Source organism: Chelmon rostratus, chromosome 16, assembly GCF_017976325.1.
Source record: "Chelmon rostratus isolate fCheRos1 chromosome 16, fCheRos1.pri, whole genome shotgun sequence".
Classification (NCBI taxonomy): Eukaryota; Metazoa; Chordata; class Actinopteri; order Chaetodontiformes; family Chaetodontidae; genus Chelmon; species Chelmon rostratus.
In genome coordinates this window covers 17,059,185-17,080,739 of record NC_055673.1, presented here as the reverse complement: position 1 = coordinate 17,080,739, position 21,555 = coordinate 17,059,185, and the positions used below count along the sequence as shown (strand labels likewise).

At 43.8% G+C, this 21,555-nt stretch overlaps 1 protein-coding gene across 1 annotated transcript in view; it reads right to left on the bottom strand.

The window, feature by feature from the left end:
- adgrb2 (adhesion G protein-coupled receptor B2) overlaps positions 1–21,555 on the bottom strand; it is a 141,712-nt gene that overhangs the window by 9,605 nt on the left and 110,552 nt on the right. Inside the window, exons 24-33 of the mRNA XM_041955097.1 lie at positions 20,150–20,249; positions 18,165–18,236; positions 15,804–15,896; positions 14,254–14,520; positions 12,124–12,163; positions 11,664–11,678; positions 9,506–9,678; positions 8,574–9,284; positions 6,054–6,089; positions 3,729–3,842 (exon numbers count right to left, since the gene is read on the bottom strand). Coding sequence (XP_041811031.1) covers positions 3,729–3,842; positions 6,054–6,089; positions 8,574–9,284; positions 9,506–9,678; positions 11,664–11,678; positions 12,124–12,163; positions 14,254–14,520; positions 15,804–15,896; positions 18,165–18,236; positions 20,150–20,249 — 1,621 coding nt within the window. The remainder of the gene's footprint in view (positions 1–3,728; positions 3,843–6,053; positions 6,090–8,573; positions 9,285–9,505; positions 9,679–11,663; positions 11,679–12,123; positions 12,164–14,253; positions 14,521–15,803; positions 15,897–18,164; positions 18,237–20,149; positions 20,250–21,555) is intronic.

The following is a 21,555-nucleotide window of genomic DNA, read 5'->3' as shown; positions in this document are numbered from 1 at the left end:
GAATGCAGAAGCACAGGGGGTACAAGCTGCGATGCACTGAACTGTTACACCACCACACCACTAGGGGAGCATCTAATATATAGGCTCACTTAAATACAGTCACTTCACTATGAGACACCGCTGACAGGTAGAAGATGAGCAGCTACATGGAGTGGGCTCATAGTTTGACACTGTGTGACTGTAACTACACATAAAAGTAGTCGTGAAATGTCCTGTAGTCTATGATGCTTTAAGAAGCATAGTCTGAACTGACTGTTTGCTGAACCTCACTCAGCTTAGCAACGCTTGCTGCTCCTGTCAAGCTTGTCATTCTCACGTGACAAATAGACTGGTTCCTTGAGTGCTAAAAGACTGAAGCTAAAGCTGCATGTCCTGCTAGTTAATTCTAGTTCGGTTTTATATGTATGCTAAGGATAAATGTAAGAACAGACTATCGTTTTGCTCTATTATAACCATGTCTGCTTTAAGGATGTGTTTGGAAAACTTTACTCTGTCTCAGGTAATGTTGGCCGGGGTTGTTGTCAACCCTAAACTACCCCGAATTCAACAACGGCCTGCTTATTTAGCCTAAACTGTGATATAGCATCAAGGATAAGCTTCCACACAGTTAGAAGATACTACACAGTGGAAGTGCTATATAAGATGGATTTTTTTTGTAACCACACAAAGGATGTGCTCCACGGCCTTAAGTAATGCTCAGTTACTGGACGTAATAAGACAGTTAGCTGGACATGCTAATGACTGCAATTTATGTTGGAGGAGATGAACAAAGTGTTTGATCCACTGCTTCACTTCACTTTTAGTCTTGGAAAGGCTAGGAAAAAAAAAAAAAAACCACCCTTCAAACTCTTTAAATGTTACGTGTGCACCCACTTCAACAAGTGGAGAAATCCAAAGCTTGACAGGCCTCCCGTGCCTGGTTACGGTTGCTGAGCTATGATTGGACAACCGGTGATTTGGGGCGAGGTTTAGCAAACAGTAAATGACATGAAATGTGAGATGTATATTTTTGCAGCACAGAAACACACAGCAAACTATGAGATACGCACAGTGACATGTAGCGCATCAACTAATCGGGCTTAGAGTTAGTTAGACGGGCTCTACTGCACGAGGTTTATGTGGGGTTTAGTGTGTCTTACGTTGACTTTCTTTGTAAACCAGGGACGTTCTGCGCACTAGTGATGGCTCGGTGTTGTGCCTCGGTGGCGGGGGAGGGGGGACCTGTGTTGGGCGAACACCGGCCGTGGAGGTTAGAGGGGGTTACAGGTTGTTTAGGCCCTGGGTTAAAATACTGTTTAGGCACTTTAAGGGAGAGAAAGGCCTGCAAAAGTCACGGAGGTTAATGAGTTTTTGAGGTATCATTGCTTGAGGTAGATGACTCGCCGTGAGACAGGGAAGGGGGAGTGAGGGTTTTCTGCTGGTTTTGCCTGGAACTGGCCAGCCTCTCAGTAAAAGGTGAGACGCTCAATAGCGCCAGTCCTTAAGAGACAAAGTCAATGGGCCATATGAAGTTAAGTCTGAGTATCAACTTTCACAGTACTTTGGGTGTCCATCTGTGAGGAGATACCATAGTGAAATGCAATTATCTTTGCTATTAAATCACAGTAGTCTTAGACTGTGTAAAAATCAGTCAGTGTTTGCCCAATGGCAGAGAAAAGAGGTTATTGAAGTTGTTATGAAACGATTATATCATTACTCATTGTCCTCTAAGCACAGCTTATGTGATCTCAAACATAAAACGAACAAACACACAAACAAAAAAGAACAAGAGGACAGAGACACAGTCATGCCTACGACCACACACACACACAGACACACACACACACACACAGAGCGATGTAGCTACACACGTAGGCACTCTGATAATGCAAAAGCACGGACACGCACACCCACCCACACACACACACACACACACACACACACACACACACCCTTCTCATCTCCATAATTACTGTATAGTCAGCATGTCCGTGTCTGGGGGTGACTCTCAAAGTGAGATGTTGACAACAGCAGAGCTGAACTCAAGCTGGGTCCTGTCAAAGCCCTGACACTGATAGCATTATCCGTGTAATTATTCACAGTTAAGTGAACTGCCTACTTACTTTTAACATAATGGATTTGGATGCGTAAGCCGTATCAGTGCCGCCCTTTCATTTCATAACTTATGTGACGTCACTAACCCAGAGGAAATAAATAATAAATAAGAATACATTTTATATATAGATGACGATGCGTTCCAATTTGTCATAATTACTTTAAATACAGCTATTACTTGTGGCTGGGCTTTCATTTCTTTTACGTTTGGGCATGATCTCAAAGCGCACCTGAGCTCCCTCTGAGGCACATTAGCATGCAGCAGCGCAACTGTTAAGAGCTACAGACTTCTAATATATGGCTCATGCCTCCGCAAGCAGCCTGCCATTTTTCTTCTCTTCCATAAAATATTTGCTTGGCATTAATGAATGGGGAGCCGGCCAGCGCTTCTGAAAATCTTGATCAAGACGTTGGGCAAATGAGGAGTGAAGGAAAAGGCCGCCGGTCTGGCATCGGGAGATGGCAGCGCGTTTGCGTGTGGGAATGTGTGTGTACGGTATGTGTGTGGCCTCATGGAATGGGGAATACGAGAGATGTCAGGCTGGCCTGTGGTCCTCCACTGGCGGTGTAAATTAGCTGTGAACCAGCATACCGCCGATGCCAGGGGAAAGTACACCTATCAAGGTTGACTAACTCATCATGGCTTCACGCACTGAAGCTCCACAGATGAGGGGCTTGCGAGCATGTGTGTGCGCGCGTGTGTTTAAATCTTAATGAAACTGGCGCTCTGAAGGTCAGCACAGAGCGAGCGTAGACTCTTTCGTCTGCTACTAATGGTGTATTAATGATTCAAAGATGTCTCATGCTTGCAGGTGCCCACCCAAGTGCCCTACTGACACACACACACACCACCCACACAGGCACATGAAAAAACACAGTACAGCACATTGACAAATCAATTAAACAGACAGATTAACGGGGATAGACAAAGCAATTTTGTGTACAGGCACATGTGTTGTTTTTTTTTCAGTCGTGAATATGGTGAGGTGATTTGGTGAGAGTGAGAAATCATTTCACAGGGTTTAAATAGCAGAATTTGGCTTTCATTAACCGGCTATTGATTATCCGTCAGCTAACAGCTCATGTGACAAGTGGGAATGAATTAAGCCCCGGCCAATTAAAGCAGGCATTAAAACATATTTACAGAAAGAATAAAATGCGTCTCTAAAGTTACATTCATGAGGTAGTTATTGTTCGATTCTCCACGGGTGCGTTACAGTCGTGAATGAATCAATTGACAATGAAAACACAAACAACGTTCACATTACATTCAAGTTCCCTTGTTAGAGCGACCAGTGTTTTCACCATGTAAGGCAGCAATTCGGCTGGAGAAAAGACACCATAATTAATGCAACCTCTTTCTGCACGTGACTGAGATCTACTCGGAATCCTTATGGCTATAATCATCTGAAAGCTGTGTTTACAAGTAAATGAAATGTGTGGTGCTGATGACATTTTGCCACTTTTTGTGAGGCATACTACAATTTTAATCTGCTCAGAGGTCAGCGTTTGCTTTCCAGTGTCAATTCTTCAGTGTTACAGGGGTGGGGTTTTAGAGTTGTGACAAAGTGCGAGGGGGGTGGAGGTGCATGGGTACAGCGGGTTCCCATCCCGCGTTTGGGCAATGGTCTTACCTTGAATGTGGACATGGCTGGGTCCCTGCTATACCTGTCTATGGTGTGGAACTTGGACGAGTGGTTGAGCTCATGGTACAGCTCAGAATGTCTTTTGCGAGTGTGCATCACTTTCTGGAAGGGAAGAAAGGAAGGGACAGCAAAAATGAACCCTACAGAACCAAAAGAAAAGCAAAAGGAAGGGGGGCCAATATAGGGGCAAGCAGGGGAACGGGAATGGGTAAAAGGCTGAGGGACTGCGGTGATGCCAGCCATAAAAGGGGTTAGAGAGGGACGCGGACAGATCGATCGATTGCTGGCTCATGCTCATACATCATCCACTTCCTCAATCTTTAAGAATTTGGCAACTGGAAGTGCTGCAGAGGAGTTCCTCTAAGTGAAAATTTGGTGAGAATGACTGACAGAAATGCCATTGTTACAGACTGGTGCCTGCTAGCTGGTGGTCCTGTTACCTCAGGACTCATTAAACGTCTAACAGATGGACTGGAATTTAACTCTCGCCCTTGTGAAAGGGTGTCGACAAAAACTGCCTTCCGTCTGGTCTGAATACTCTGTCTGGCTAGAAGGCAGATAAATTCAGATCTTTAATTTTCTGACAACAAACTGCATTCGTCAGTGCCACTGCTGTTGACTCTCGGTGCTAATGGGCAGTGCTGGAGCTACTCGGCAGTAGCTAATCGTCAAAGCAGCTTGCAAGGTTGAAAGTGACAGAGGGGCAAGATGCCAGCACTCACACCCGCACACTTACCGGCCAGGACTGGCGCTTAGCACTGGCTCCAATTACTCCAGAGTGGCTACTCTCATCCCTGCTCAGCTAAGAAGGTGCTTCTGTTCCTTGCTATGTGTCTTTTTGCTGCTCTGTCTCTTTCCTTGTCTGAGTCATATGATTTTAGGTTTTCATGAAAGTCCAATGTAACCTGTATGAACTATGAAGAAGTGATAACCTTCAAAGTAAAGAAAAACTACTTATTTGCAGGGGAACTCCAACGATTTGACACTTAAAGTTCAGTTTACTTGTCATGAGGAGCACAACCCAGTAAGTAAAGAAAGCTGGATAATGTCTCCTGTGGTAAATTCATGATAGAAATGTTGTGTGCATCAGGTGAAAGAAGTGGCCATGTCCAAAGCAGGGGAGGCCCTAATGAAAGGCACGACTGAGTTGCATTATGGGATATGTATGATGCAGCATTGTTGCTGTTTTACAGAAAAAAAGGATATCTCAGCCTCTGCTGCACAGAGTTTGACTGGTCTTTTAAAATATGTCTCTTGCAAGTCCCCCAACTTTAAGTGCAATGCTAAATCAGTGGAGTTCTCAGGAAATATTATCTCCCCTAAAAGAATGTACTCTTAATTAAGTTTAAGAATGAATGAAGTTTTAACATTTCTATATATAAAGTTACATTTTGATAGTCTAAAAGGATGAATGAACTCAATCAAATTAAAAAACATGGATGAAAATGGGTTTGCCTTCCATTAAATCATGGAAGTGTACACTTCCCTATTTTACTGGTTCTTCTATGTCAGACTCTTTCTCCAAAGTCATTTGGAGACATCTCCTTGTGCTAAATTCATGCACTGGCCACAAATGACTCTCCAGTAAAGTTGCCAGATAAGTAAAACAGCATCAGCCATAGTACCTGTTAGTAGCTTGTCACCACACATACCCTGTATATGAAAGATACAGTATATCTCTATGGTGGAGGGTGAATGTCCAGTCTTTACAACAGACTAAAGAAACTGAATTCTTCTTCAAAAAGCAGCAGTGTGAAGGGAGGTACTGCATGTTATTGCTGAGGAATTTTCTCTAGAGACTGGAGATTCACAGGACACCCGTATCAGTCTAACACAAACATACTCACACACTGCCAAACCATGTCGTTCCAACAGATATAACCAGCCAATCAACTACGGCCACATACGTGTTGACCCAGAGCTGAATTGCTCGTATTTATTCAGACACAAGAAGCGCTCTACTTTGCTGTTTCTTCAACCAGGACCCCCACGGTGACACGACAGCATTGTTTGATCTACTTGCACATGTCAGTGAGACGTTTTTGTTTCCATGATGCTGCGATTAATTGAAACGTGAAGTAACTCACTCATACAGACAATAGGTAATGACGGGTTTCAGGCCATTGTTGGAGAAACAGCACACTGTCTAAGGTAGGTCTGAAATAGTTCATAGTTCTAAATGCAAGGGAGAAACAGGTGCGAGGGGAGGGGTTTAGCAATGCTTTTTGCTCCTCTATGCGTTACTCAAGTCCTGGCAGAAGCACAAGAAAGCAGAGACAGGCTGATGACAGAGGGTGAGGTCCGATATCTTACCTCAAAGTCCAGCTCAGAGTACCGTACTCTTTTCCTCTGGAAGAGGAGGGGGCAGGGGGGAGAGAAGAAAGCATCAATGACCACCCCTCAACCGCTATAGTAGAACTTCAGACCTCTCTATCTCAACTGATCTGTGGATCTCCCAGCACCCATTGTTCAGTAACAAGAGGAGGGCTAATATGCACTGGCTGCCCAACATGATACAGATATTCTTACAACTGTCAAGGCAAAAAAGCAAATTATTCAGTCTATTTCAATGTAATGAGATTAGTGAAGTGGAATAACCCAGAATTAGAATGAAATGATAATTTCTCGGCTCACATACCCTCAAATACAATCATTACAACCCCAGCATAAATCACCCTCTCTGCTATTTTCGGAGAATTTGTTGGAGACATTCCGATTAAAAGAGCCGAAACAAACACATGAGGGATGGTTTTCATCCTCTAATCTTGTTTGGACCCCACCACTCTCCTCTCTTAAGTGCCTCCATAGCTGTAGTGAGTGGCACGCAAGCCACCAATTTAACAGCTGCATACATTTCCAACTCATCTGGCCCTGACGTTGCATTGCATTACATTCCATCCCTGACTTCCTCTCTGGCTCTCGCTGGGTGCCAGATTTGCATTTGGCAGCGAGAGGAGCTGCTCTCCGCAGTTAGTTAAAAGCTGTATTCATTCTTTGAAAGGGCAGAGTTGCTGATCTGATGCTGTGGCAGCCAAGGTTTTAAAAGGTAAAGAAATGCAAACAGATAGAGAGGCAAGTTTCTCTCGGAGATGTCCTATTGTCTTTGCGAACTTCACTGCCTCAAAAAGAAAATGCAATTACTGTCCTCCTGCAGGGAAGTCCTTACCTTAAACAGAGAAATTCCATGATTGAGTTTGCTTTGCAATATGGCAGACATGCAACATGCATAGTACCTGTATGGTATATTGCATGTTTTAGTGGCATAAAGCAGTCATCAAGTCACTCATAAAAAATTAATAAGGGAACCTTTGCTTCTGTGATTTGCTGCTTTGATGGCATGATGGTCCAACAGCCAACCAGTCACACGCTACTTTTTCATTGGTTTGCATGCATTCAGTGTCATAATTCTATGATAATCTGACCTTTATAGCCAACAGTTTGTTGCAAGGAGAGACTAATTTATATTTCAATACTCCCTCCACTGGTTTCTATAGTATGATGCTGGCATAATATGCCCTGTGTACCGTCCTCACGCTGAGACTAGATCATTTAGAGTTTAAATTTACAAGCTTCTAGCTAAAAATCAACATTGAAATGAACAGTGTGAGTACATTTGCGTGATCCCTCTATTATGCGCCACTATGTTTGAACTGGGGAGTAAAACACGGCTGTGATTTAATCTTGAGAGGCATGCTCTGATATCCATCTCCAAATCAAGCATATTCAAGCAGGGTGAAATTATAGCCGTAAATTACATCCCGTAGGTTTCAGGTTTCTCATCTGATTTTTTTTTTTTTTTTTTTTTTGGTATTCATGAGTGCACTCGAAGCTCTTCTGACAGTGATTTTTTATGAGTTTTAATGACTCGTCCTTAACGTCCTCAGCCCTAAATGAAGCATCTGCACTTTTCGGTGAAAGTGTCGTTTCCATCTCTTTAATCAACCTTGTGAGTCAGCAAGATGCCATTGGGGGAAGATCCAAAGTGTGCACGTACGTGTGTGTGTTTATGTGTCCGCGTTCTTGTGGGCTTGTTTTTGTGTGTCAATATTTGTGTGTGCGCATGTAAAATTAAGGTGGGCTGAGAGACATTCACCAGGGGTATTTCCTCTGATCCTGTCTGTCTCAGTCCATCTGCTGCGCCACCTTGCATGGTTAGGAGGGGGTCTCACACACACATTACACACCCACACACACACAGAATGAGGAGGAAGGTGTCTGTCATTAAGAAAATAACTCATTTCAACGCTCATTGTCTCAGTCATCAGCAGTGAATACTACTGGGCTGAAATAACAGCAGTTGTTATAGCAGACTTGTTCTAACGCACATGACTGTTATCGCAATGTGAATGGACTGAGGGCCACACCTATCGTTATTATATGGACCATATTCTTTTGTAGCCATAAATATTTACCACATTTATTGTTATATTGAGTTTCAGATCTTATTGTTCACAATGTAAAAAGAAATGCTGATTTGATTAATTAGTTTTACTGTTTCTCAAAGTAAATTTGTTCTTTCCCTGTAGCTTTTTCTTAAACTAATGCGTATGGTATTTGCATTTTTCTTGTTTCAAATATTGGAAAGTGTTTAAATTCCTTGAATATACAGAATGTCACTTTAAGTAACTAGACCTTTTTTGCAGAAAACATTCGTTCCCCTCCCTTCTTTCTTTCCTGTTTGTCATTCCACCACTACAAATTCACTTATATAGCCACACCACCACATCCGTAACTGTCAACCTGCGTTGTACTCCAGTGAAAGGTGGACAAGGTGGAGAAGCTGCGACACCACTGGGAAACCCTCCTTCCCTCATCGCTCAACCTCTTACCCACCTCCAGGGATCCTGCTGAGAGGCTGGTGTTGGCATTGGTGCTGCCCAGGTTGCGTGGTAGGGTCCTGGTTCTCTCCACTGTGGTTCCTCCTGTCAGAATCTGTCTGACAGACGGCCTCTGGCCCGGCTTCAGCTGGAGCGAATGCCCATGGGCGTGCATGTGTCCTCCGTGGGAGTGTACGAGACCAGCCTGAGCCATCATGTGGCCGTGCCCGTGGGGCATGGTTTTGATCGTCCCGTAGGAGCGGTTGAGGTTCATGGTGATGTTCATGTCGCCCACACTGGACGGAACAAAGTCCGCCGGGTAGGCCTCACTCTCAGCTGGGTGGAGGGTCAAGGGAGAGGGGGGCGGGGGGAAAGGGGGATCCTCCACCGCGATGTTGAGAGGCTTGTCCTCGCCCCCCAGTCCCAGGCCTCCTCCTTGGGAGGAGGGCGCTGGAGGTTTGAGACTGACCGTCCTACGAGGTAAGACCATGTAGTCTCCCTCCCCACTTCCTCCTCCCCCTCCACCGCCGCTTCCCCCACTTCCGGCACTTCCGTCCTGGGAGGTGTTGGAGGAAGTGGGCGGTCGAGCCCAGCCCAGGCCACTCTCGGTGCACAGGTAGATTGGAGCGCCGCTGCGTTGCTGCCCCTGCTGTCTCTGCTGATCCACGTTCACCTCTTTCTTTAGGGGCGTCTCGCTCAGCTCATTGAGGCCGCTGAGGGGTGGAACCTGTTGAACAACACAGAAACGTTTCAGTTATACCAGTGTTTCCTGGAAGCAAGATAATCTTAAATCAGATAACTTCCTGTGGACTTCACAATACAGTATTATAGAGACATTATTTCTTTCTCGTTCTAATTCAACTGGATTTCAACTTTTAACTTCAAACTTTTGATGATTATAGCGTCTTTCAAATATTTCTGATAATAATGTAAACTACAATGGCGTACCTGTACGATGAGGTTGGGAGGGGGGATGTTGCCGGGGAGGGAGCTGAAGTTGACCCCAACTCCTCCCTCCTGATGAGCTGCCAGCTTGGGATCGTCCTCGTCATCCAGGGAGATGCGGGATAGGGTCCCAGTGATGGTGGCAGGGTTACAGGTGTTCACCTCCTTGAATATGACTGAGGGGGTGCAGGGGGACAAGGGAAGTCATGGGGACAGCGAGAGAGTGGAGGACAGGCAGGAGTTAAGGTAGTGGATGAAAGCAGGAAAAGAGGAAGAGGAAGAAAGGGGAGTGGATATTGAACGGAATTGATACAGTTTAAGCCAAACAGAAGACAGCTGATTGAGGGGTAGACGAAACAGAAACAGAAACATAAGACACAAACTGGGCACGACGGAAGTTTGTTTGCAGCTTTCATGTAGCTGTGAGACAGACTGCATCTCCAAAGTTTCACTGCTCATATTGGGCTTATGTGGGTCACAGTAACTAAGATGAGTTTTGTCTCAAACACTGTGACCTGAGGTCTTGCTCCATCTCAAGATCTGCAGTGAGCCAGGCTTTTTATTAGCTCGGAGAAAGAGGCTCAGTGCAAAATGCTGTGTGCTTCAAATGAAATGGAGCCAAATTCCCTCGCTACTGGAGTCCTGTCCTATATCCTGCTCACCGGCTTATTGCTCCCTGCCCCATTCTTGCATACTAGTGTGAGCCTGTGTGTCATCGTGTGTGTGTTTTAATACATGCGTATTAACGTGTATTTCTGTGTCAGGACCTTGTCATTTCATAACACCATAAATAGAACAGAACATAAAACTACTCACAGTGGCTCTGGGTTAGCTTTCATGCATGTTGTTGAGGAAAAAACTACAAACAGAAACTGAACATTTTGAGAAGAGCTACTCCAAAATTGACTATGACATGCTGATGAGAGACAATGTTTAATCACGACTAACATCGATCTATCATCACAATCAAACACAAGTCAAACCATCTGGAAATTCATGCTAGATATCATGCTCATTCTGTCACCATCAGAGGAAAGAATATTTACTCTGTGGCCCGAAAATCCAATTCTAGACCAAAGCATGTGGCGCAGACCACTTTCATGTTAACTGCTCTGAATGTGGCAAAATGTCAAGCTTTTATGAGAAATTGAAGCTGAATCCTGCTGATTCTCAGCAGAAGCAGAAGTACAGAAGCTAGCATTTTCTCAGTTTGACCATCCTGTTGGTGCAAAGTGACGTGAAAGGACTGGACAGGTTTTGGGAAATCAGACCAGTCTGAGCCCTTCACATCTGCATCCAGAGCGGAGACCCAGAGAATGACCTATAGACAAATCTGGCGGTTGTTTTATGTGTTGCGATCTTAAGCACCACCGCCATTACTGCAGTGGCAGTGCATAGTTCAACTGAACACATTCGTGACAGCAAAAGCAGAGATGTTTGTCTTTATCAAGGTCTGCAATCGCGACATTGGACAGACGAGCAACGATGCAGGACTAATCCCAGAAGAAATTACTTGCTAGTCTATGATTTAAATCATCAAACGCCAGAAGAATTCATCGTTTAATAAAAATTTTAAACGCAGGATACTGTACAAGGAGAATTTCGGGCAGAAAACTTAACAAAATACCAGCTAGAGATACGGGTGGGTGCCGGGCTCACCAGCGACCGTGTGTAGGCGGATTGCTTAGTCTTCAGCAGTGCCTGCTTGTTCAAGATATGGAAATATAAAGATTTAATGGAGATTTATAGAAGTTAAATTCGTTTCATTGTGCAGATACTTGATGGTTTTAATAACCACTTTTTCCACCGTTGAAGTTTAATGTTTAAACAAGTGATAACGGCACTTCTAACATCATTTTATTGCAGGGCACTTGCTAAAACTGGTATAAATTTAATTGGAAAGTTTAAGTTTGGTAGATGTTAACCTAAATGAATTTATTTCCAATATGTAAAAGGTTCTACGGGATTTCTTCGACAGATTTCCCAACAACGGCCCTTAGAAATGAAATCCTTTACATAAATTACGGTATGTAAGATTACAAGTGAGGCCCCACTGCAGTAATGTCGGCTTGTTTGCTTTCACCCGATGCGTCTATAGGAATTATTTGAGTCTAGGGATGGATCAGGCAGTGTTAGGAAGATCAGTTGGTGCAAAACTTACATGGGTGTCCTCTCTCTGCAAGGGTGGAGGGGGAAAGTGACTGTGTTAATATTTCAAAGCACAACACAAACCTGATTGTGGCTCATTTGCAACACATCCACACACACACACACACACACACACACACTCACACACAAGACCATTTTCACCAGCGAGTGAAACAGGTCTGAACACATTGAGGAGTGTTATTATCATGCACAATTAAACACAGTCTCATCAAAGCATATGCTCACTGAACACTTATTGCGCAGAATCAGTGTGATTGATAAGGCATAATAATTTGCGCACAACTGTGTCGGGATGTAGCACATCATCTCCTGTCGTTTCATCAACATGCACAGCAGCAGGCTAAGGATGTTACAGCCCTCCGCTGGATTTCTGCAATGCTAATACTGTGTTGCACAAAGGGAGAGACAAAGAGAGCGAGGCAAAGAGAAATGAAGTGGAAGAGAGAGCTCACCTGTCTGACACGCCAAGTCCACATCCTTCTCAAAATCCGTCTGAGAGAGGGAGGCAGTGCAGGGAGAGAGGAAAGACAATGAGTGCGTACAAGTCACTACATTGGCCACATTAGCAGAGGCACAAGCCCGGGGAGTGATTGGATCTCATATGGTTATGCTGTATCCAATGACTCTGATGCTCTAATCTGACACTCAGTTTGTAGTGCCCTCTATGAAAAAGAACAAAACGCTTTCATTTCTTGATACTGAATTTGTCCAATGCCTTTTTAAACCAAAAAGAAAGGAGACAATGGAGAGAAGTCCGCGTGATGGCACGCACTGCTGTCACTTTGTTGAAGCCATGCATCGGTTCACAGCAGCAGACCCAAACACAGTCTTTAAAAGAGACAAGTCGAACGCTGTGGAGTTTTGCCAGGTATGTAACGCTACTGTACGCCTCATCAGTCAGCCCAGCTATCGTCTGGATGGAAACAGGGACAGAAATTTACACAGCAGCAAAACTATTATCTGCTGTGCCAGTTGAAGCAAAACTTCGCCGTCTTCTAGCCGAGAGTGATACACTGACTAGACTGGAAAAAAATGTTTAGTGTAAGAACACAAGAGCTTTCACAATTCATTCACACAGGCGACCCAAACACAAACATCCACACATCTCTGAGTTTAACCTGAACTATTCAGATTTTATGGAAATGAGAAATTACAAAAAATGTTTATTTGCTCTAATCGAGACTTCACTTGAGGAATGCAGGGTGGCACAACTCCTCTGGGTAAAGAAACACTCCCAAACCCAGAGGGTGGAGGGTTGAATGAAGGAGCGTCGTTTCCAAAATGGCCACCACTCAAGTTTCCCAAACTTTAGTGAAAGTGAAGCTCATTGCTATGCAGCTGTGGTCCTCCCTTCTCTCACGATCAAGCCTTCTCCTGTCCTCGGCGGGTTTCACTTACAAAAGCCTTTGTTTGGATAATAAACTACAGATTTTAGACAGTTTGGGCACGCCACAGAGGCATCGCGAAGAGCGGGGGAGGGGTGAAAAACTGAAAGAGAGAAGGAGAGAATGTGTAAAGGTCTCAGAGGAGAGGAAAAGCTCTTAGTACGCAAATCACCCGCAGTCCCATAAATGGGTCTCTGCTAAATGGACGAGTGCGAATATGAAAGACACGTCTCCATCTCTCTCTCTCTCAGTCTCTCCCTCTCATACAAATTGAGAAAAATAAATCATCTTTATTTTAACAATAACACACTCTCTCTCAACAGCCTCACAGGTGAAGTATAGTGAGTCATCAAACGTCAACTGTTTGGTAAAAACACCATGAGGTAACACAGTCATGTTCCTGAGCAAACATCCTGTAGCATGCAGCATTCTGGGTGACGTGATTGCTGAAATGAACACAAAAGAAACCATCATCTCCGAAATCAATTATAAATTGCCAAAGACAGATTGTAAATACATTTATTGCCTACCTTGCTACAGTGCTAGTTATACATCACAGCTATTCCTTCCTAGGTTTAAAGGTGCAATGTGTAATCCAAACAAATTTTAATTCGATGACTTATTTTTTCTGAAGGACATATTTGACATGTTGGGGAATACGAGAATATTTGCTTTCCTGATGAGAGTTAGATGAGAAGCTAGATACCTCTGTCATGCAGGTATGCTAAGTATGAAGCATACCACTAGCGGAGGATTAGCACCTCTAACCTCAATGATTAGCACGTTTTATCTTGTTTGTTTAATGCATTTGAAATCCAATGCGTATGAATGACATATTGTGGCTTTACAGGGGGGTTATGTAGCACCACATAACCCTTTGAAAAACCACAATGTGACATAGTTACACTTCTGTTTTTTGTGCAGATTGAACAAACAAGATTGAACAAATGAGATATAAGGTGCTATGCTAAGCTAAGCAGCTGCTGGCTGTAGCTTCAACAGACATGAGGGAGGTTTAGATTTTCTCATTCAGCTCTTGGCAAGAAAGCAAATCACTGTGTCTTTCAAAATGTCAAACTATTCTTTCAGTGTTAGTCCATACTGCGAAATACTGTTTTACAGATTCCACCTTTCTCCATCTATGGACCTGACTACTCGCAATGACTAAAGACTGTGTCTTTTCTACAGGTGACGTACTGGTTGGCTGCCGATGTGGTTATGGTTATGAGCGTGGTTGTGGGTATTGTTCAGGATGGGGTTATGCTCATGCGCGTGGCTGAGGGCGTGGCTGTGCTCTAGCCCGTGGTTGTGGTTGCTGCGGGGCAGACTGTGGTAACAGGCTTGCTGGCAAGCCTGGTGGCACGTCGGTGGGAACGGCTGCGGGTGGCCACCTGACAGACACGTAGACGTGCCGTAACGCAGAGAGCCGCACTGCTGCCCGCATTGGCCCACATTTGGACCCTTCTGATGGCATAAAAAGATGAGTGGGAAAGTTGAAACGTTAGAGGGGGAAAATAAAGCCAGTTTTTCAGAGGAGTGCACCGAGTTCATCAGAGATCAACCAATCAAAAGATGTTTCTAAAGACGACTTTGATTCAACTTTAACAAGACGGTGCAGCTACAGTTCGACATCTTTATGATGTCTCTAAATGTCAGGGGTTTAACACTCTAATGAGATTTCCTATGTAATATAGCAAGAACACCTGAGAGCATGGTGCTCACTCTAATTATGATGCTGATACAACTGGTGGCAGTTTCACTAAATTATCCATCACAATTCATGTTCTCAAGGGTATTTTGTCTTTCATACAACAGCTCTCCATGCACATGGGCTGTCTGGGAAGATCTCTTCAAAGTCGTACACAGACACACTGGAGGAAAGGTACAGGTTTACCAGCTGTCAACCTTAATAGAGCACTAGTTGGCATAGCAACTGGCGCTTACTGTGAACTGTGTGTACGATAACATTTAAACAAAAATTTAAGAATCACAGTTCGACTGTTAATGCTCCTCTCGGTTACGAAAACAGAGACAGAGGATGTGTCATAATGGGCTCCCTGGGCAGAATGATGGCTCCAAAGTTTAATCTTGATAACCTCAGAGGGGCGTTCAGGAACCCATAATCGTTACCGCAAACAGGTCTGAGGGAGAAATAAAGGGAACAGCGTTGTGAGAGTCGCTCATGCTCTCATAGCAGCGGTGTGACCGCACTGACATTGGCGAGGCAGTTCAAGTCTATGTGATTTATCACACTATTAGCTACATTTGGAACACATACAATACCCTGACGGGAGCTCTCTCCTCTTCAAATAAAGATAAAGAAGTTTAGTTGAAAGTGAATAAAAGTGCTGAAGTGTATGTTTTGGTAATTTGCTATGGGTAATATACATATTTTTATCTTTAAGTAGGTCCAAACACGGAGAATGTAATAAATGCATTGCTTTCGTTTCAGAAATAGTATTTGTTTCCTGCTTTTTCTGTCCACTGAGGTACTATATGAAGTTATTTCCAGGCTGGGAGTGAAGCTACATTTCAATATGGACATTTTTGGAAAATAAATGTGAAAATGCATGATGCACAAACAATAATGAAATCCTGCTCAGGAAAAAATGGTCAAGGAAAGTTAAAGCACTTCAGTAATGGCAATCATGCTTCTTGCTATTGGGGCTTCTAGGAAGCTGCAGTCCGGTTAATGTTAGTCCGAGGCTAATGGGTAGCAGTGTGGGATGAAATGGAATGCTATTCACCATGATCTGCACCTGTCCATTCTTGCAGGAGTCTGGAGAGTTTTCGCTGTCGTCTTTACATCCCCCCATCCTGCAGCGCACCGCATCCTGTACCTGAAGACAGGGAATAGGGGATGGAGGAGGGATGAACATAGAGAGGGAAAATGGGAGGGGGGGGGGGCATTGAAGGGACGGTGCAAAGGAAAGAAGTTAGTGGAGCAACTTTTATTTAAGTTAGTTTGGCAAATGTTGGAGCATGGGGATCTCACTCCTCAGTCACTTGATATTCTTCATTGTTATCACTGCAATGACGGATGTTCAGTGAATACTAAATTACGTGAAAAAAGCAAAGTAAATGGAAACAGCTACAGTCTTCACAAAGTAGCTTGTAGCTTATATAACAGTCAGTGAAGAAGTACTGAAAGCACACAGCGGTTCTTCAAAGTGGCCTGTCTGAGCCTTGTGAGATCAGTGGCGCACGGTCCTAATTAAAACCAGCAGCAGCGGTATATAGATGTTCTAACCCCTGGGCCTTTCCAGTGTCATATTGTCTTTATTTATCCTCCCACATATGGCATCGTAGCAAACACACACCAGGCCACTGTCAAAAAAACTGGTTCTTGTAACTCAGCTCAAATCAAATGGATTCCTGTGCATTATGTTTCACAGCCAACTCTGAGATTCTTTCCCCCTGTCAGGCTCTGTATTATAGATAGCCTGGTTGCTTGCTGAGGAGCAACATCATTTCTCAATGTTGCTGCTGTCAAATCCCATAAGAATCTCATGGGCGGATACAAGAGTGCTTGTGTAAGAAGCCGCGCAAGAGAGAAACCAGAGTGTCCTCACTCTCGCTGGGTGGTCTTGTGTGCGAGCGTGTGTGTGCTGCTACAAATGGAGCGGACTGGAGTACCATCCATGTTTGATTAATACTGCATAGGCAAGGGTATTGCCTCCATTGTTTCCTTCCGTCCGTCTCTTCTCTTTATGTCCAAACTCGTCCTCAGTGGCATTTGTTCCCTGTTCTCTGCTAATGTGAGTGCGTGTGTGTATTTGTGTGAGTGTGCATTGGCACCCAACGCAGCTCATTCTGACTTCAAAGTGAAGAGCCCCTCTATGGGTCCATACCTTCCTCTCCACCTTCCTCTCTATTTCCTCCTCCCCTACCATCATCATCCCATGCTTCCCTCTTGAATCACATCCTCCCCCCACATATCTCTGCATGAAATTTTCCTCCTTCCACCCTTCCTCTCGACTCACTTAAAGAAATCCCTCCCTCACAGTTTCTTGCAATATACCTCTCCATCACATCTCTCCCTTGTTTTCCTCTCCTGCTGCCTCCTAATCCCAACACCTCCAACACTGTACATGTTCATCCACTCTCCTCTCCGCGACTGATCTCAGCAGGCCATCTGTGCCACCGGCGTCCTTTCATTCCCCGCCGTACCGTACAGGCAGCCTGTGCAATCTAGGAGCGCTACACGGGGCTACGCTCGCCGGCACGTTCTGTGCCTGTAGCTTACATCACTTAATATCACACTTTGTAATGCCTTCTCTCTTGTTTTGCACCATAATGCTTCCTCATTGTTACTCCCCACTCCCTCCCTTCCATGTGGCACTCCCCTCTGTCTATTGTTCTGCAGCTACAATGGATTTACACTCAGTCTCTCGCAGGGGATTGTCATTTAAAATAAATCATTCCTGGCTTTACTGTACCCTGATCCCTGCCACTTTTGTGATATTGATTTAATACAACTTAGCATTCCAAGCATTTAAAAATTCACAGACTACACAGCGCATTCGATATCTTAATGATCTCTTGGATATAGGCAAGGCAGTGTGCAGTGCATCAGCAACAGAAGACACAGTTATTACAGTTATTAATTGTAGCTAGTGCAATTGTGAGTTAGCCCATAGCAAAATGTGTGTGTGTGCACATGTGGGTGTGTGTAAATGTCTGTCTCAAGGGCGTGAATACATGTGTGTGCACTATGAGTTTAAAATTTAGTATCCCTGGGGGGGGGCAGCAAAGCCTGAGGCAAATAGGCACTAGGGGTATTAGTTAGGGACTTATCATCTTATTCCACACAGAATCTTAGTAAGCTCCTTAAAGCAGCCTTGGCTCAGACGGACAATACCGCTATGATACTGCATTATGAAGACGAAGCGCCACAACATAAATACCATACTAATCCTCCTCGTGGCTTCTCATGATCCGCTTGTGTTCCGCCGTGACTTCAAACTGACCCGTAACATTTGCGAACATGAATCCCACCTGTCGAAGGGAGTGACTGCCGCTAAGGTCACTGTGTGGGGCTGAATTAGAAATGCATGAGCTGAACAAGTCTGCGTGGCTGTTGAGCAGAAGGAGGAAGGGGGACTCACCTCTCGGCGCATCGCACAGTGGACGGTGATGATGACAAAACCTTGGACAGAGTCAAAGACGGCAAAGAGGACCTGAGGGAGACAGAAAACGCTTGTTCAGTATTGCACGCTGTTGTAATATTGCAGCAGTTTCCAATCGTCATTTTAAATTTATTTTGAATCGTCATTCATAGGGACCCCTTCATACCACACCCACCATGACCCTACACACGTGCTATCATACGGGCCAGTTCTCAATCAAAATTCAGTCAGCTGTTTAATGTTGCAGTTCAGATTTGTTGAATACTAAATTTAAAATAAATAATGAATAATTTAACTCTTCAAACCCTCTGACCCTCTTCCACACCATTCCCTATTATCTATCCGAGGCACATCCAAAGTAAACTGAGAGCTGCTTTTGAACTATTTGGAGTACATGCATGGATTTGGTCTCTTTTGAAAGGTAACAACTTTTATGAAGCCCAGCAGCCAGATTCATTGTAAGTGCTACCAGCATTGAGTCATAGAAATCTGAATACGCTCTTTCGCCCTGAAATTTTTTTGCAAATAAATGCCTGCAGACGGGTATAACTGAGATTTTTTAGCTGGAAAACACAATGGGACCACAGCATTAAGCCGTACCCTACTCATTCACCAAAAAAGGCCATTTATTATTAATTTAGATAAATATCTATATTTATATTCAGGTAATCTATATTAAGGCCATCAATATTGAGACTGTGGGTATCTGTACTCATATTTAGGTTATATATCTTTATATTGAGTTGGTTTATTATATTTAACATTCCAAACCCTGTGTAATATCCCTATTTGCACAGTGTTTTTTTCTTTCATTTAGTAGTAAATTACCCACTGAAACAGCATGTCCTCATTTTCAGAATTTCATTGGCTGTACAAAGCGCCAGTCATCTGCACAATCAGATGCAATTGGCTTAATCTTTACACAGAATAAGAGAACAGGGCACTCTGGATATGCAGACGGCGTAACATTCCAGTGGGCCGTAGGGTGTTAAGGATTAAAGTATTCAAGCTTTTTGCTGGTTGAAAAGCGCTGTCTCCTCTAAACACCTTCCCGGAGCTCACTTGGTACCATCTGACAGTTTTTCCCTACAGAAGAAGCATTCTAGTGTGGGACAGCTAACCTTTCCTCACCACAAAAAAGCTGAGAGCTTACGGCTGCCTACATTGTGCAGTGACACATCTCTCCATCACTGCTTTGACAGTCGCTACTTCTGACCTGGAAAAAGCCAGATGTTGTGTCACCATGACAACCAGCAACTGTGAGCAGTCATAGCTGTGGTAGAATAGCACAGACATTTGAAAACTAACATAAAAATGTAGTCGATGTGAACTTTCCCTTTGCTTTGGTGAAAAGCTGAAAGGTGAAAAACACTCATTAAAGGATTGGAAATAAATCTTGTGGTACGCTTGAACTGTCTTTAAGGCACCCCAGGAAGGCTGCGGCACCCATTTTGCAAACCACAGCGTTATTATATCTTGTATTACTGTAATAATGTTGTGAAACGACTCAGTAATCATTGGAGAAACACTGATATGGGAATGAAATGAGTCAGCCAAGTCATGTTTATTCATTGATCCTAACACAGTTGGAATTGCAGATTGTTCTTTGTTCAATACTTTTTTACTGTTGACTTTACTTTTTCTTTGGCCTGTTCTCTATTTACACTTGCAAGATTTAATCTTTTGTCTTTATGGCCAAATGTGATAAAATGTCAAGAGACTGCCTGACCTTTGCAGAAGACACATCATCAGAGTTTACACTTTTAAGACTCAGTGACTGAAACTGAAACATGACCGAGCCAAAACACCTGAAGCACATTTTCACATCGCTTTAAGACGTGTTGTCATATTTTGCCAGCTTTGGCAAGCATTATCTCTGCAATGCACCTTTTTAAAGATGCCTTTTCACAGTGCCCTGCAGGTTTATGTATGTGAGCACCTATTGGTGTTGTGAGATACATCACCTGGAAGAGTGTGGAGCGCCGGTCAGTTATGGCCAGCACTGCTGACATCCAGGTTAATGCTAACAGAGGAAGAACCACACAGGAGCTCCACAGAGAGGCCCTGTCAGAGAAACAGAGGCAGAGGCAGGGAGGGGTGGAGGAGAAGGAACAAGGGGTTCAGTCTCAAACCAGACCAGCCAGCTCTGGTAAGTCACATAACTTCTCTCTCTCTCACACTCTCACTCACACACACACACACACACACACAGACAGAAATCAGTCATAGGTTCAGTGGTGGGAAACTTGAAGTCGATGGACACACTGAGGGTTGCATCAGAGTTAATATTCTAACTGAGACGTGGAGGATGATGTGTAATCATGTAGATAGTTATTAGACTGGCAATTGCTCACAATTACATGGTTGATGGGCACTAAGTGTCATGCTGGTGGACTGTGAGACCATAGTCAGAGGAGGAAGACAGGCCATTGACAAGTACTGAGGGTTCTTCTGAGGAGAAAGTGTGTGTGTGCGTGTGTGTGTGAATCTGTAATTCTATGGAGTCAGACACCAATTTAAAATGTTCATGCTGTTTGAGTCCATATTCATGGTTTTATGACCATCGGTCTGACAGACGGACGGCTCTTTCTATGCTGAGAAATATGCACGTCCCTTGGAAGGTGCATGGCCGAAGGCAAAGAATAAAAGAGAATATAGAGCAATAAAGCCAAAGCTTTGCTGTCCCCTTCTTAATGCGGAAAGTTTCCAGCTGTTGAGGGCTGTGGTTTTAACCCCAAATGTGGATCAATGCAGTAACAGCAACAGTACATTCTATGCGAAGAGACACGCCGTAACACTGCAAGTGTACCTCATCATTACATAATAAGTGTTTTTTAATGAGCTCTTATATTTCAAAGGGCTGCAAAGTCATTTGGGAGGAAAGAAATGTGTGTAAAGCTTGGAACTGCTTTGTCACAATTTTGAAACGGTGGTTGTGCCATTCTAGAGAGAAACTCCCAAGTAGTAGTCTTTAATGTTTTATCAGGATGCAAATAGACCAGACTTACTATGTAATAATGCTGCAGAGCATGAAGAAGAACGCAAGACCAGAAACATTTGCAATTTCAGTAAATAATACAGAAATTATACAACACAGACTGATTATGGCTTTCTACTAGGATTTCTGTTTGGACAGTATTTGAAGGACCTTCCAAACAAATCGTATATTGCAACCAGCAAGAAGAAGAAGTGCAGTAATGTGAATGTAAATAGCTGTATGTAATAAGAGACTGTATCTGTTTTCATGAAAGATGTAGGTGGTATCTGAGTTCAGAAAGGCAGTGTGGAAAGAAGTCAATAATGACCCTGTGTGTTCCCAGCGACAAGACGAAAACTGATACAAACTTGTTACTGCAAATAGGCAATCTCA